This window comes from Melanerpes formicivorus, unplaced genomic scaffold, assembly GCF_026170545.1.
Source record: "Melanerpes formicivorus ecotype bairdi unplaced genomic scaffold, bMelFor1.0.p_v2 SCAF_56, whole genome shotgun sequence".
Taxonomy (NCBI): domain Eukaryota; kingdom Metazoa; phylum Chordata; class Aves; order Piciformes; family Picidae; genus Melanerpes; species Melanerpes formicivorus.
The window spans coordinates 592,720-607,281 of record NW_027142408.1 but is presented as its reverse complement, the minus strand read 5'-3'; the positions used below and the strand labels follow the sequence as shown (position 1 = coordinate 607,281).

Here is a 14,562-nt window from a genome sequence, read left to right as displayed (position 1 = left end):
ATGCTGACGTGTGGTGGCCACATCCCCTTGGCCTTGGCCTTGGCCACATCCAAATGGGGTCCCACCAACCGTGGGGCAGGCAGACAGCAGCCATGGGAGCGTGGGGCCGGTTGTGGGGCAGAGCTGGGGGGCTCAGGGGGTTGCTGTGTCCACCCCACCCCACCAGAAGGTCCCTCAGTGGGGGGGGTGAAGCCCTACGAGGCCATTCCGAGGGATGGAGCCAACCGGTGGCTCAACCTCTACCGGCTGTGGAGGGATGGAGGCTTCCAGCACTTCCATCACCACATGGAGAAGACCTTCCAGAAGCTGGGACCCATCTACAGGTCGGGGTTAGGGTGGGGGGCACATCGGGGCGGGGAGGGAGGGGGTGGGAGTGTTGGGGGGTAGGACCCCCTTGGTTGTGTGGTCCCCGTGGAGGAGGTCCCACCTCAGGAGGTTCCAGCGCTCCCCAGGGTGGTAGAAACCTTTGGCTGGGTGCCCCCAGTTTGACCCTGCCCCATTTGGGGGTGTCCCAGTATCCCCATGGTGGCAGGGACCTGTGGTTGGGTGGTCCCCGTGGGGCAGGTGCCATCTCAGGGGGCTCCAGCACCCCCACGGTGGTAGAACCCCTCAGTTTGGTGGTCCCCATCCCACCTTCATGCCCTGCACGGTGCCAGGGCCCCTTGGTTGGGTGGTCCCCGTGGAGCAGGTGCCATCTCAGGAGGCTCCAGCCCCTCCAGGGCATCTGAACCTCCCTGCTGGGTGTCCCCATCCCCCCCTCATGCCCTGCAGGCTGGCAGAACCCATCGGCTGGGTGGCCCTGATGCCAGCCCCATGGCTCTGGGGCAGCAGCAGCTCTGTGTGAGGTTGAGCCCATCCCACCCTGGTGGCCCTGATGCCAGCCCCATGGCTCTGGGGCGGCAGCAGCTCTGTGTGAGGTTGAGCCCATCCCACCCTGGTGGCCCTGATGCCAGCCCCATGGCTCTGGGGTGGCAGCAGCTCTGCATGAGGTTGAGCCCATCCCACCCTGGTGGCCCCGGGGCGGCAGAGGCTGCGGGCCGTGGCTGAGCGCTGGCTGCCCGGGCAGGGACCGGGTGGGCTCCTACGAGTGCGTGAACGTCCTGCTGCCGCGCGACGCGGCCCAGCTCTTCAGGGCAGAGGGCACCTTCCCGCGCCGCATGGGCATCGAGGCCTGGAGCACACACCGCCAGCTGAGGAACCACCAGAAGGGCCTCTTCCTGCTGTGAGTCGCCACCGGCACCTGCCCTGGGCTGGGGGCACCCTGGGCACCACCTGGGGCACCAGGGAGAAGGTGGTTGGGGGATGCCACAGAGGAGAGGGTTGGGGGGCATCAGGGACAGGATCTGGGGCACCATGGAGGAGATGGTTGGGGAGCACCAGGGACAGGATCTGGGGCACCATGGAGGAGATGGTTGGGGAGCACCAGGGACAGGATCTGGGGCACCATGGAGGAGATGGTTGGGGGGCATCACAGACAGGATCTGGGGCACCATGGAGGAGAGCATTGGGGGGCACTAGCGACAGGATCTGGTGAACCATGGAGGAGAGGGTTGGGGGGCATCAGGGACAGGATCTGGGGCACCATGGAGGAGAGGGTTTTGGGGCACCATGGGGGAGGTGTGGGAGCACTGTGGGGGAGATGGTCTCTGTGATCATTCTGTGGTCACTGTGGCCGCGCTATGGTCACTCTGTGGTCACCGTGTGGTCGCTGTGGTCACTGCAGTCACTGTGTGCCCAGTGCACGCTCGCGGGGGCGGTCGCTGTGTGTCACGGCGGTGACTGCGCGGTGACCCCCGGTGGCCCCGGTGGCAGGAACGGTCCCGCCTGGCGCAGCGACCGCCTGGCGCTGAACCCTGCGCTGCTGAGCCCGGCCGCCGGCCGCCACTTCGCCTGGCTGCTGGACGTGGTGGCGCAGGACTTCGTCAGGGGGCTGCGGCGCCGCCTGGAGCGCAGCCCCGGCGGGGCCCTCACCCTCGACCTGCACCCCCTCATCTTCCGCTTCACGCTGGAAGGTGACGCCCGGGGACACCGCTGCGGCGCGCCGGTGCTGGGGACCTGGGCTCTGCGGGCACCAGCCCGACCCCAACCCAGCACTGGGGAGGGGGAAAATGGGACCGAGGGGTGGGAAAGGAGGTGACCCGGGGGGACCCTCACCCGGGACCCTCCACCCAGCACCTCAGGGGACACTGGGGGTGACGCGGGGGACATTCGGGACCTCAGGGGACAGGATGGGGACACTCAGGATCTCAAAGCACTTTGGGGGTGACATGGGGACCCCATGGGACAAGGAGGGGTGGCACGGAGACCATCGCCCAAGACACCCAACCCGGAACCTCAGGGGGCACTGGGGGTGACCCTGGGGACACCTAGGACCTTGGAGGACATCGGGAAGGACAGGGGGAGCCTCACCCGAGGCTCCAAGAGGACACCGGGGAGGTGACCCTGGGGACACCCAGGACCCCAGGGTGGGGGGATGACAACGGGACCTCCACCCAGGACCTCAAGGGACAAGGAAGGGGGGACACTGGGAGCCTCAAGACTCCAGCTTGGGGGTGGGGGACACAAAATGGGACACCCCCCACGATGCATTGGGGGGGGGGACACACAGCGGGACTGCCCCTCAGGACCTATTATAGGGGGAGTGGGGGCACACAAGGGACCCCAGGACCCGCTTGCCGGGGGGAGGTCAAGAAGATTATTTGGGGGGGTGGAGGGGAGGTGAAGCTGAAATGCTTTGGGGGAGGGAGGTGGTACTAATTGCCCCCCCCCTTGACCCCTCTAGCCAGCACCTACGCCCTCTATGGGGAGCGCCTCGGCTTACTTGGGGGGGGTCTCACGGCGGGGGGGGGCCGAGAAGTTCCTGGCAGCGCTGGAAACGATGCTGAGCACGACCCTGCCCCTGATTTTTGTGCCCCCCTCCCTTCTCCGGCGCATCAACCCCCCCCTCTGGAGGGACCACCTGGCGGCCTGGGACGTCATCTTCCAGCACGGTAACTCTTGGGGCGGGAGGGGGGCAGGCAAATATTCTCGGGGACCCCCCCTCAAACTAAGAGATATGACCCCCACACCCCTCCCCTAGGGTATAGCCACGCTGTGGGAAACACAGGCACCACCCCACCCCCCTTAAATACAACATGGGACCCCCACCCCTAAATATATTATGGGACCCCCACCCTCTGGGACCCCCTACCCCAAACAAAAGGTTTCTACTCTTAGGACACCCCCTGCCCAAAGACCCCTCCCCGAACAGCCTTTCCTTGAGATTCCCCCCCCCCCACAAAGACCCCCTCCTTGGGAACCCCCCCAGTGACCCCCGCCTTGGGCCCCCCACTTCTGCCCCTCAGAGTGGACATTGGGGGTGGGGGCATCAATTTTGGGGACCCCCACCTCACTTTCTACCACCCTCCCCTTCCCAATCTCAATCATATGGGGGGGGGGAACCCCGAAGTTTACTGGGGGAGGGTCTTGGTGCTATTTCCCCCCCCTAATTTTACACCCCCCCTCTTTTTTTTTTGCCCAACCCCCTCCCCCCCCCCCATCAGCTGACAACAGCATCCAGAGAATCTGCCGGGAGCTGGCACAGAACGGGGGGGAAGGGTTAAAACTGGGTGGGGGGCAACCCCAAGATCCCCTCCCTAATAAATTCTGGGGTCGTCATGGGGGGCCGATTTCGGGGGGCGGGAAAGCGGGGGGGCTGCTGGGGGAGCTGCTGCTGCAGGGGCAGCTGCCCCTGGGCTCGGTCAAGGCCAACGTCACGGAATTCACCGCGGGGGGGGGTGGACACGGTGAGCGAATTGGGGGGGGGGGAGCTGGGGGGGTGAAAACGGGGGGGTAAAGTGTGGGGGGGGTAAGGGGTCAAAAGGGGGGGACAAAGGGAGGGTCCTGGTGGGTTGTGGGAGGGGAAATGAGGCGCGGGGGGCGGGGGTCGTTTGAGAGGGGGAGCAAGAGATGGGGGGGTCCTGGGGGATAAAAATGGAGAGGGGGAATAGGGGGAGAAGGGGTAAAAAGGGGGGGGTACAGGGAGGGTCCCCTCGGGGTTTCGGGAGGGGGAATGGGGGGGGGGCTTTGGGCGGGGGGTGTCACTGGGGAGATGAAAAAGGGCGAGGGGGAGGTGGGGGGTGGCCCTGAGAGGATAAAAATGGGGAGCTACAGTGGGGAGGAGCAAAAAGCAGGGGGGAGGGGGTAAAAAGGGGGGGGGGGGGGAAAGGAGGGTCCTGTTGGGGCAAAAATGGGGGGAAAAGGAGGGTCCTGTTTTACCCCTTCCAGGGGGGAAGGGGTAAAAATGGGGGGAGGGTTGTGGGAGGAGTAAAAAAATGGGGGGACAAAAAATAGGGGGGCGAAAGGGGTCAAAAGGGAGGGTCCCCTTGGGGCATGGGGGGTAGGCGGTTTGAGTTGGGATTTTGGGGGGGAGGGTGTCACTCTAGGGGTTCCTGGGAGGGCCCTAATTGTGCGCCCCCCCAGACGGCGATGCCGCTGCTTTTCACGCTGCTGGAGCTGGGGCGGAACCCGGGGGTGCAGCGCGAGCTGCGCGAGGAGCTGCTGGGGGGCCCCCAGAAAAAGGGGGTCCCGGGACCACCCCCCCAGCCCCGGCCCCTCCCGGAGCTGCTGGGGGAGCTACCGCTGCTGAGAGCTGCCATCAAAGAGACCCTGCGGTGGGGCCACGGGGGGGCACTGGGGGTGGGGGTCTGGGCGGGACTGGGAGGCACTGGGAGGGACTGGGAGGGACTGGGAGGCAGGGGTGGGGGTCTGGGCAGGACTGGGAGGCATTGGGAGGGGGGTGGGGAGGCATTGGGAGGGGGGTGGGGAGGCACTGGGAGGGACTGGGAAGCACTGGAAGGGAGTTGGGGGTCCCTGAGAGGGACTGGAAGGCATCGGGAGGGGTTGAGGGGGCACTTGGGAGGCACTGGGAGGCATTTGGGAGGCACTGGGAGGCATTTGGGGGGCACTGGGAGGCTGGGCAGGGCTGGGTTGGGCACCGGGAGGGAGCGGGGTGACCGGGAGCGGGGAGAGGAGGGATCAGAGGGACTGGGAGGGTTTGGGAGGGGGACTGGGAGGAGCTGGGGATACTGGGAGCACTGGGAGGGGGGACTGGGAGGATTAGGGGTGTAACTGGGAGGCAGTAAGGGGAACTTGGGAGCGCCGGGAGGGCGGACTGGGGGCATGTGGGAGGAGGACTGGGAGGCACTGGGGGCACTGGGATGGGAGAGTGGGAGCATTTGAGAGGGGAACTGGGAGGTGCTGGGGTTACTGGGTGGTGCTGGGGTTATTGGGAGGTGCTGGAGTTACTGGGAGGTGCTGGGGTTATTGGGAGGTGCTGGGGTTACTGGGTGGTGCTGGGGTTACTGGGAGGTGCTGGGGTTATTGGGAGCACCGGGAGGGGAGTGTGTAAGGATTAGGAGGATTAGGGGTGTGACTGGGGCGCAATAAGGGGAACTAGGAGCACTGGGGGTGGGGACTGGGAGCACTGGGAGGGGGGACTGGGAGGGATTGGGGGCACTGGGAGCACTGGGATGGGGGACTGGGAGGCATTGGGGTCACTGGGAGCACTGGGGGTGGGGACTGGGAGCACTGGGAGGGGGGACTGGGAGGCATTGGGGGCACTGGGAGCACTGGGATGGGGGACTGGGAGGCATTGGGGTCACTGGGAGCACTGGGATGGGGGACTGGGAGACACTGGGGTCACTGGGAGCACTGGGATGGGGGACTGGGAGGCATTGGGGTCACTGGGAGCAGTGGGGATGGGGACTGGGAGCACTGGGAGGCATTGGGGTCACTGGGAGGGGGGACTGGGAGCACTGGGATGGGGGAGTGGGAGGCATTGGGGGCACTGGGAGCACTGGGGGTGGGAGTGGAAGGGTTTGGGGAGGACTGGGGCTTAGTGGGAGGGCTGTACCCTGGGGGGGGGGGACTGGGGCTGGGAGCCTTTGTGAGGGCAGCCGGGAGGCGCCGGTGCTGCTGGGAGCACTGGGAGGACACTGGGACGCCCCCAGGCTGTACCCGGTGGGCATCACCGTCCAGCGCTACCCGGCCACCGACGTGGTGCTGCACAACTACCACGTGCCAGCAGGGGTGAGCACTGGCAGCACTGGGGGTGCGGCCTGGGAGGGGATGGGGAGGAGTGGGGGCACTGGGGGGCACTGGAGTCTGGGGATGGGGCAGACTGGGAGGGACTGGAGAAAACTGGGAGGGAGCGCTGGGAGGGACTGGGAAACATCAGGGTCTGGGGGCGCTGGGGGGTGCAGGGCTGGGGAGGCAACTGGTGGCTACTAAGTGGCTTCTGATGGCAACTGGGGGCTTCTGGGGAGTACTGGGGGCTACTGGTAGCTTTTGGTGGCTTCTGGTGGCTACTGGTGGCTACTGGGGACTGCTGATGGCAACCAGTGGCAACTAGTGGTTACTGGTGGTTGCTGGTAGCCTTTGGTGGCTTCCGGTGGCAACTGATGACCACTGGTCATTGTTCCCCCCCCCCCAGACCCTGTGCCAGGTGGCTCTTTATGCCCTGGGCCGCAGCCCTGAGGTCTTCTCCAACCCCCAGGACTACGACCCCAAGCGGTGGCTTCTGAAGGAGGCCACCAGCAGCTTCAGGGCCGTGGCCTTCGGCTTCGGCGCCCGGCAGTGCATCGGCCGGCGCCTGGCTGAGGTGGAGATGATGCTCTTCCTGGGGCATGTGAGTGAGGGGACCACCACCCTCGCCACCACCACCATCATCATCATCACAGCCCACCAGTGGCACAGCCCAAAAATGGGAAAGGGAGGAACTGGGAACGGCTGTGGCCGGGTTGGGTTCAAACACCGTCGTGGTGACATCCAAGAGCTGGGGATGACCCAACCCTGGCTTGACCCAACCCTGGCTTGACCCAGTGATCTGTTGGCTTGCCCCATCTTTCATTCAAGCCACCACTGCTTCAACTCAACCTTGGCTTGACCCAATCTTGGCTTGACCAAATGATGTGTGGGCTTGCCCCAACCTTGCTTAGACCCCACCTTGGTGTCATACGATACCTTGGCTTGACCCAGTGTCTTGGCTCGACCCAACCTTGGTTTCACCCAGCATCACCTTGACCCAATGTCTTGGCTAGACCAACCTGGGCTTGACCCAATGTCTTGGTTTGAGCCAGCCTTGGCTTGACTCAGTGTCTTGATTTGAGCCAGCCTTGGCTTGACCCAGAGTCTTGGTTTGAGCCAGCCTTGGCTTGACTCAGTGTTTTGGTTTCACCCAACCTTGGCTTGACCCAGAGTCTTGGTTTGAACCAGCCTTGGCTTGACCCAGTGTCTTGGTTTCACCCAACCTTGGCCTGACCCAGTGTCTTGGTTTGAGCCAACCTTGGCTTTGCCCAGCAGCATCTTGGCTTCATTCAACTTCTTGGCTTGACCCAACCTTTTGTTTCACCCAATGTTGGCTTCACCCACTGTCTTGACCCAACCTTGGCTTGACCCAGTGATGTGTTGGCTTGATCCAACCTCGGCCTGGGTCAGCTTTGGCCTGACCCAACGTCTTGGTTCCCACCAGGTCTTGCGCAACTTCACGGTGGAGGCCGTGTCCACCGAGGACATTCCCACTGTCTTCCGCTTCATCCTGATGCCAGAGAAGCCTCCCCTGCTTACCTTGCGTGCCCTTGACTGACCAGAAGGTCCCCAACCTGTGTCCTCACCCCACTGCCACCCCACTCCGAGGTCCCCTTCATGCAGGGGACGTGGTGGTGAGGCAAGACCTCATTGTCCTCCTGGTCCCGAAGGCTGGTGGGTGGTGGCGTGCAAATGAGCTGCCCCAGGGGTTGATGGGACTCCAGACCCTCAATAAAGTCTTCTCATAGGTGCAGTGGTGGATGGCACTGGGGTGGGGACAGGGGACAATTGGCCATGGTGGGATGGGACAGCCCAAAGATGGGGGGAGGGGGCTGGACAAAGACGCCATGAAAAGAGCCTTTATTGACCCCAGCCAGCCCTGGGGTGGAGAGCCCGGTGCTGATGGTGCTGATGGTGGCACTGATGGTGCTGCTGATGCCAGCACCTGTGGAAAGGTGGTGGCACCCAACCCAGCTGGCATCCATGGCAGAGTGGTGGGACCCCTGGAACAGGGGTGGTGGGACCTCAACAGCAGGACCCATGGCAGGTTGCTGCACCCCCATCCCGACACCCACAGCAGTGCATCCCAGTCCTGTGCATCCCTCCCAGTATCCTTCCAGTCCTGGGTGCTCCCCAGCTCCCAGCAGCCTGCTGCCACCGGGGCTGGGCACACCCCCTCCCCACAGCACCCCGTACCCACCCCCATGCCTCCCATACCCCCCCTATACCCCTTATACCTCCCCAATATCTTATCTCTACCCCCAAACACCCCTATTTTCCCTCTATACCCCTCTATATCCCCTTTATACCCCCCCCTGGACTCCCCCATAACCCCTCTGTACCTCTTTATCTCCCCTATACTCCCTATATCATCCCTATACTGTGTCCTCCTGTACCCCTTCCATACCCCTAGATCTTCTCTTTAACCCCTTTACTCCTCATATCCCCTCTATCCCCTCTGTACCCACTCTATCCCTCCTGTCTCCCCCCTATACACCCCTATACCCTTTCTACAGCATTCTATCCCCTCTATATCCCTTCTCTACCGCTCTCTCTACCTCTATACCCCCTCTATCCCCTCCATCCAATCTATCCCCTCCATCCAATCTATCCCCGCCTCTTTCCCTCCCATTCCCCCCTCTATTCCCTCTATCTCCCCCCTTCTATATCACTTCTATCCCCGCCCTCTATCCCCTGTCTATCCTCTCTGTCCCCTCTCTGATGCTCTGTCCCCCCCCACGTCCCTTCCCCACCGCCTAAGCGCCTGCACTCTCGCCACGCCCCCTGTCACCCAGCCCGGTCCCGCCCCCCACCCCCATTGGCCGCCTGCTCTCGCCCCCCACCCCCCCCCACCCCATTGGTCTCTTGCCACGCCCATCAGCAGCCAGCAAAAAGGTTGCCGCGGGGGCGCCGTAAAGGCTGCCGGGGGTTGTAGTAGCCGCGTCCTATTGGTCAGTTCGGGCAGCGGCGGAGGGGGTGGGGCCGTTGCCAAGGTTACAAAGGGGCCGGCGGGGCGCGCGGGGGGCGACTCTACGGCGGCCGGGAAGGGCCGAGGCCCAGCAATGGGCGAACGCGGAGCTGCTGCTGCTGCGGCAGCGGCGGCGGGAACTGCGCCGGTGGGGACGAGGAAGCGGCGGGGAGCAGGGGGAGCGCGGCAGAGCCCCGGGGCCGGGCAGGGAGACAGCGGAGAGGAGCCTGATGGGGACTTCAGGTAACGGCACCGGCAGGGCAGAGTGTGAAACGGTGACCCCCCGCCGCCCCGCGCGTCCCCGCGTCCCGCTGGTCCTGGGGTCCTGGCTCCCGGCGTCCCCCTTGGCCCTAGGGTCCCGGTGACCTCCGCTTGGCCCCGGTGGCGCTGGGCTCCCGGCGCCGCACCCCGCAGCGGGCTGTCCCCGCCGTGTCCCCCCCTCGGCGCTCCCGGGTTTCTGGTTCCCGGTGCCCCGCGCCCCCCGGCGCTCCTCGCCTCCTGTTCCCGGTGCACGCAAGGGTCCTGGTCCTCGGCGCTCCGGGGCTGCCGATGTGCTCCCTCGTCCCTGGTGGTCCCGGTGACCTCCCGTCCTGAGGGCCTCGGTGCCCCCCCTACTTTTCCGCGGTGGTCCTGTTGCCCGCCCGCCCCCGGGGTGCCGGCGAGCCGCCCCCGGGGTGCCGGCGAGCCGCCCCCGGGGTCCCGGCGAGCCGCCCCTGTCTCCGCTACTCCTGGGCTCCCCTCGGCGCCCCCGCCCCGTGCTCCCGCTGGCCCCCTCTCCCCGGGCAGCCCCGGGCTTCTGGATCCCGGTAGTCCTGCTGCTCCTCCCTTCCCCCGTTCCCGGTGGTCCCGGTGCCCTCCCCCTCCTCCCTTTCCCGGTGGTCCCGGGGCTCCCCCTCCCCGTAATCCTGGGCTTCTCCATCCCGGTGTCCTGCTGCTTCCCCCGTTCCCGGTGGTCCTGGGCTCGCCGCTGCCCCCGCCCCGTCGCCACTTCCCGGTGCCCCGCCAAGTCCTGGGATCATCCGGAGCTACCGGTGACCCCCGCGCTGACCCCTCGGTGACCCCCCGGAGTCCCGGTGGCCCCCCCTCTCCCGTTATTGTTCCCCCTCCCTCCGCTCCCCCCCCCCCCCCCCGCCCCTGTGTCCCCGAGACCTTCGTCCCCGTTCCCGTCCCCCCCCCGCCCCGTCCCGGACCCGCCGCTCCCGGTTCCTCTTGCGACACCGGGCGGGGCCCTTGCTGGGGCAGGGTGCGGGGGGGAGGGGGTACGGAATGGGTCCCCAGGTGTCCCTTCCCCCCCCCTTCTAATTCGCGGTCTCCGGGTCCCCTCTGTCGCTGGGGAGGTCCCTGGGCTCCCCCCGCCCTAGTTTAGGGTCCCCGGGTCCCCCCTGCCATGGTTTGCTGTCCCTGAGGGGGTCCTTGGGTCCCCGGGGGGTGTCCCTGGTCGCTTCTGCAGCGCTCGTTCGCGGTCCCCGGGGGTGTCCGCGGGCAGGGGCAGGGCAGGGCAGTGCCTTGGTGCCCCCTGCCCTGATCCGGACTCTCTGGGGGGGCTCCCGGCTCCCCCTCTCCCCTGGGGGTGGTGTTCCTGGCTGTCCCCCCCCTTCACTTAGAGCTCCCCACGAGCCCTCTACCACCACAGGTAGTGTGGGGGGGGTCAAGATCAATCCCTGCCCCCCCCCCGCCCCTCTTTATCTTATCTTGGGGGGGGGGAACTCTGGACCTTGACCCCCCCAGCCCTGCCAACACCTTGCCTGCACCTTGCCCCCCCTGCCTGTACCTTGTCCCCCCTCCTCCAGCATCCCTCTTGTCCTCTCCCAGTGAGGATGTCCCACATATTTGCGGGGGGGTTGTGTGTCCCCCACCTCCTCAGAACCCCCTTGGCCCCCTTTGTGTCCCCAGATACCTTGGGGGGGGGCGCCTCTGTCCCCCCTTTTTGCCCTCCCCTCGTGTCTGTACCCACCCCCCCCCCCCCCAATTCCCAGTTTCCTTCCAGTTTGTGTCTCCAGAATGGAGTCCTGGGTTGACTGGAGGGGGGCAGGGCTCTGGTTCTGTGTGACCCCCCCTCAAAAATGTGTGTGTCCCCCCCCACCCTCAGGTGCCACAAGGTGCAGGAGTCCCTGCTCAGCTCCTCCAGTGGCTACAGCAACTACCGGGGGGTCCTCAACTGGTGCGTGGTGATGCTGGTGAGTCTGGGGGCACAGGAACCCCCAGGGGGTCACAGACACCCCTAAGCTGGGGACAAGCCTCACCAGGGTGGGGACAGGGACCCCCAGGAGGTTACAGACACCCTAAGCTGGGACAAACCCCACCAGGGTGGGGACAGGGACCCTCAGGACACCACAGAGCCATGCAGGGTGGGGGACAGAGCCCCTCCTCAAGAAGCCTCAGAACCCCCAGTCTGAGGACAAGGACCCTCAGCTTGGGGACAGGGACCCCCCCTCAGGATGGGGAGAAGAACACAGCTTGGGGCCAGGGAGCCTCAGGATGGGGCCGGGGGCTGTGGGTCGGTGGCAGAGACCCCAGGGACGGTGCTGCTGTCCCCCTCCCAGCCCCGGAGGTGGCCACGTCTGGCCCCTGGCTTGCCCGTGAGTCACCAGCTGCCACCACCCTTGTGCAGCCTGAGGTGACGCAAGAGCTGTCCCCTGGCCTTGTCCCCGACCCCCGGGGGGGTGGGAGGGACACTCAGGAGGGGGCAGCTGGCGGCCCCCTCCCCACACAAGGTCCCCTGTGCCCCTGGCAGGTGCTGAGCAACGCCAGGCTCTTCCTGGAGAACCTCATCAAGTGAGTGGGGGGCCACGGGCACAGCGTCCCCTGCTGTCACCTGGGCACAGGAAGTGGGCTGGGGGAGGGCCGGGGGGTGGCACTGACCCTGGTTTGGGGCTTGGGGGGGGGCACACTGGGGGTGGCATTGTCCCCCATATGGGGTTCCTAAGGGTGTCACTGCCCCTGTCCTGGGGAAGACATTGGGGGGGTCACTGTCACCAGTATGGGGCTGGGGGGGCACATTGGGGGGGTCACTGTCACCAGTATGGGGCTGGGGGGGTCACTGTCACTAATATGGGGCTGGGGGGGCACACTGGGGGGGTCACTGTCACCAATATGGGGCTGAGGGGGGGCACACTGGGGGGGTCACTGTCACCAATATGGGGCTGAGGGGGGGCACACTGGGGGGGTCACTGTCACTAATATGGATCTGGGGAGGCACACTGGGGGGGTCACTGTCACTACGTTGGGTCTGGGGGGGCACACTGGGGGGGTCACTGTCACCAATATGGATCTGGGGAGGCACACTGGGGGGGTCACTGTCACTACGTTGGGTCTGGGGGGGCACACTGGGGGCATCACTATCACTAAATTGGGGCTGGGGGCATCACTGCCCCTGTTTTGCAGCTGGGGGTGGGGCACTGGGGGTGTCCTTGTCCCCAGCTGGGGGGGTCCTGCGGTGTCCTGCTGCCCTCCCTCCCTTCCTGCCCCCCCAGGTATGGGATCTTGGTGGACCCCATCCAGGTCATCTCCCTCTTCCTCAAAGACCCCTACAGTTGGCCCTCCCTTTGCTTGCTCCTTGGTGAGTGACCCACATGGGCCCCCCTCCCCTCCCCCTTGAACTTCTAGGGTGATTTTGGGAGGGGGGGGGGCACCCCAACCCCCCCTCCCCTCCCCCTTTTAACCCCTTCTTCCCCCCCTTCCCTTTTCCCTCCTCTTCCTCACCCCAGTGGCCAACGTCTTCGTGGCAGTGGCCTTGGCCTTGGAGAGACGCTTGGCAGAGGTGAGACCACCCCTCCAGCCTCAGCCTGCTGCTTCACACCCCCTCCCCCCAGTATTATTAGGTCCTCCTCCATCCCCCCCCTTAATTTTTAACTGCATCTCCCCCTCCCCAGGGCTCCCTTTCAGAGGGGCTGGGGGCTGCTCTTCACAGCCTCAACCTCTTGGCCATCCTCTGCTTCCCCGCCGGCAGCGTCTTCATCGTCACCTCCATCACCCCTGGTGAGTTGGGGACACCTGAAGTGTGTGGGGGTGGGGGGAGGTCACAACACCTCAAAATATGAGGGGGGGGCGGGGGGGCTCCCAATTTAACCTTTGCCCACCTCCCACCCTCACCTTTTCGCTCTGTGTGTGTGTGTCCCCCCCACAAGTCGGAGCGGTCTTCGCCTTGGCCATCTACACCATCATCTTCCTCAAGCTCTTCTCCTTCAGGGATGTCAACAAATGGTGCAGGGAAAGGAGGGGGGCACAGAAAGCTCCCCCAGAAACAGGTAGGGATTTTGGGGGGGGGGGTGTCCTCAAGACTTTATTTTGGGGGGTGGGTCTCATTTCCACCTTCCTTCCCCAGCAGGAGCTAAGAAAGCCAACGGGGCTGTGGGGCTGAAGGTGGTCACCTACCCAGCGAACCTCACCTACAGCAGTGAGTGACCCCCACCCCCCAGGGGGGATTTTGGGGGGGGGTGTCCCAAAATGAATTAGGGGAGGGTCTCCTGAGTGAGGGATTTGTCACCTCTCCCCCCTCTCCTCTTTTCTTTCCCCTCCTCCCAGACCTTTACTACTTCCTCTTTGCCCCAACCCTCTGCTATGAGCTGAACTTCCCTCGCTCCCCACGCGTCCGCAAGAGGTTCCTGCTCAGGAGGCTCCTGGAGATGGTCAGCCAGGGCTTAAACTGGGGGGGGGGGTGGCCTGAGGGAGGGTGGGAGGGGGTTTTGGGGATGTGGGGGGGGTCGGTGTGATGGTGGTGAAGAGGGAGTTTGGAGGGGTTAAGGCTGGAGGGGGTGTGTGGGGTGGGGGTCGATGCGATGGTGGTGGTGGTGAAGAGGGAGTTTGGGGAGGGGGGGAGTGGGGGGTTTGGGGATGGGGGCAGGGGATGGTGCTTAAAATGGGGGGGGGGTTTGGCTGGTATTATTGGGGAGGGGCCTTAAAATAGGGGAGGGGGTGCTAAAACTGGGGGGGCCTGGGGGAGAGGTTTTTGGGGGGGGGTGAGGGGGAATTTGGGGGGGGTGAGGGTGGTGTGAGTTGGGAGTTTGGGGATGGGGAAGGTGGGGGGATTGGGGGGGGGTGGTCCTTAAAATGAGGGGTGGTGATGACTGGGGGGGGAGCTCCCTATATTGAGGTGGGGGTCGTTCTTCCCCTCCCCTGACACCTCCCATTTCCCTCCAGCTCTTCCTGATGCAGCTGCTGGTGGGGCTGATCCAGCAGGTACTGGCAGAGGGTACTGGGGGGTAGTGGGAGGGGGGGGGTACTGGAAGTACTGGGACTGGGGGGGGGGGGTGGAGGTGTCCCAAATTTGGGAGGGGTCTCCCCAGCCTGGGGGGGGTCTTCAGCTGCTCTTTGTGTTGCAGTGGATGGTGCCCACGATCCAGAACTCCATGAAGCCCTTCCGGGTGAGCCCTGGGGTTGGGAGGGTCGCTGGGATTTGGGGGGGGTGGGGGGCAGTGGTCCCAAGGATTTAGGGAGCCATAGGGATTTGAGGTGGAGGGAGGTGTCTGATGATTAGCGATCTATAGGATTTGGAGGGGTCTCTGGGTTTTGGGGGGGTCCATAGATAG

The 14,562-nt window shown here is 65.1% G+C and overlaps 2 protein-coding genes across 2 annotated transcripts in view; both read left to right on the top strand.

The window, feature by feature from the left end:
- On the top strand, positions 1-7,819 carry LOC137452557 (cytochrome P450 11B, mitochondrial-like). Its single transcript, XM_068161042.1, is given in 11 exon segments — positions 1-323; positions 1,067-1,222; positions 1,813-2,012; positions 2,783-2,844; positions 2,846-2,990; positions 3,543-3,769; positions 3,771-3,785; positions 4,462-4,652; positions 5,991-6,069; positions 6,473-6,667; positions 7,511-7,819. Coding segments are annotated over 11 exon segments (1,707 nt in total). The 3' UTR covers positions 7,625-7,819.
- Positions 7,820-9,080: 1,261 nt separating this feature from the next.
- DGAT1 (diacylglycerol O-acyltransferase 1) overlaps positions 9,081-14,562 on the top strand; it is a 10,140-nt gene continuing 4,658 nt past the window's right edge. Inside the window, 11 exon segments of the mRNA XM_068161097.1 lie at positions 9,081-9,277; positions 11,124-11,211; positions 11,769-11,809; positions 12,508-12,593; positions 12,742-12,794; positions 12,907-13,012; positions 13,162-13,281; positions 13,362-13,430; positions 13,559-13,662; positions 14,174-14,212; positions 14,356-14,397. Of these exon segments, the coding sequence (XP_068017198.1) occupies positions 9,129-9,277; positions 11,124-11,211; positions 11,769-11,809; positions 12,508-12,593; positions 12,742-12,794; positions 12,907-13,012; positions 13,162-13,281; positions 13,362-13,430; positions 13,559-13,662; positions 14,174-14,212; positions 14,356-14,397 (897 nt within the window). The 5' untranslated portion in view covers positions 9,081-9,128.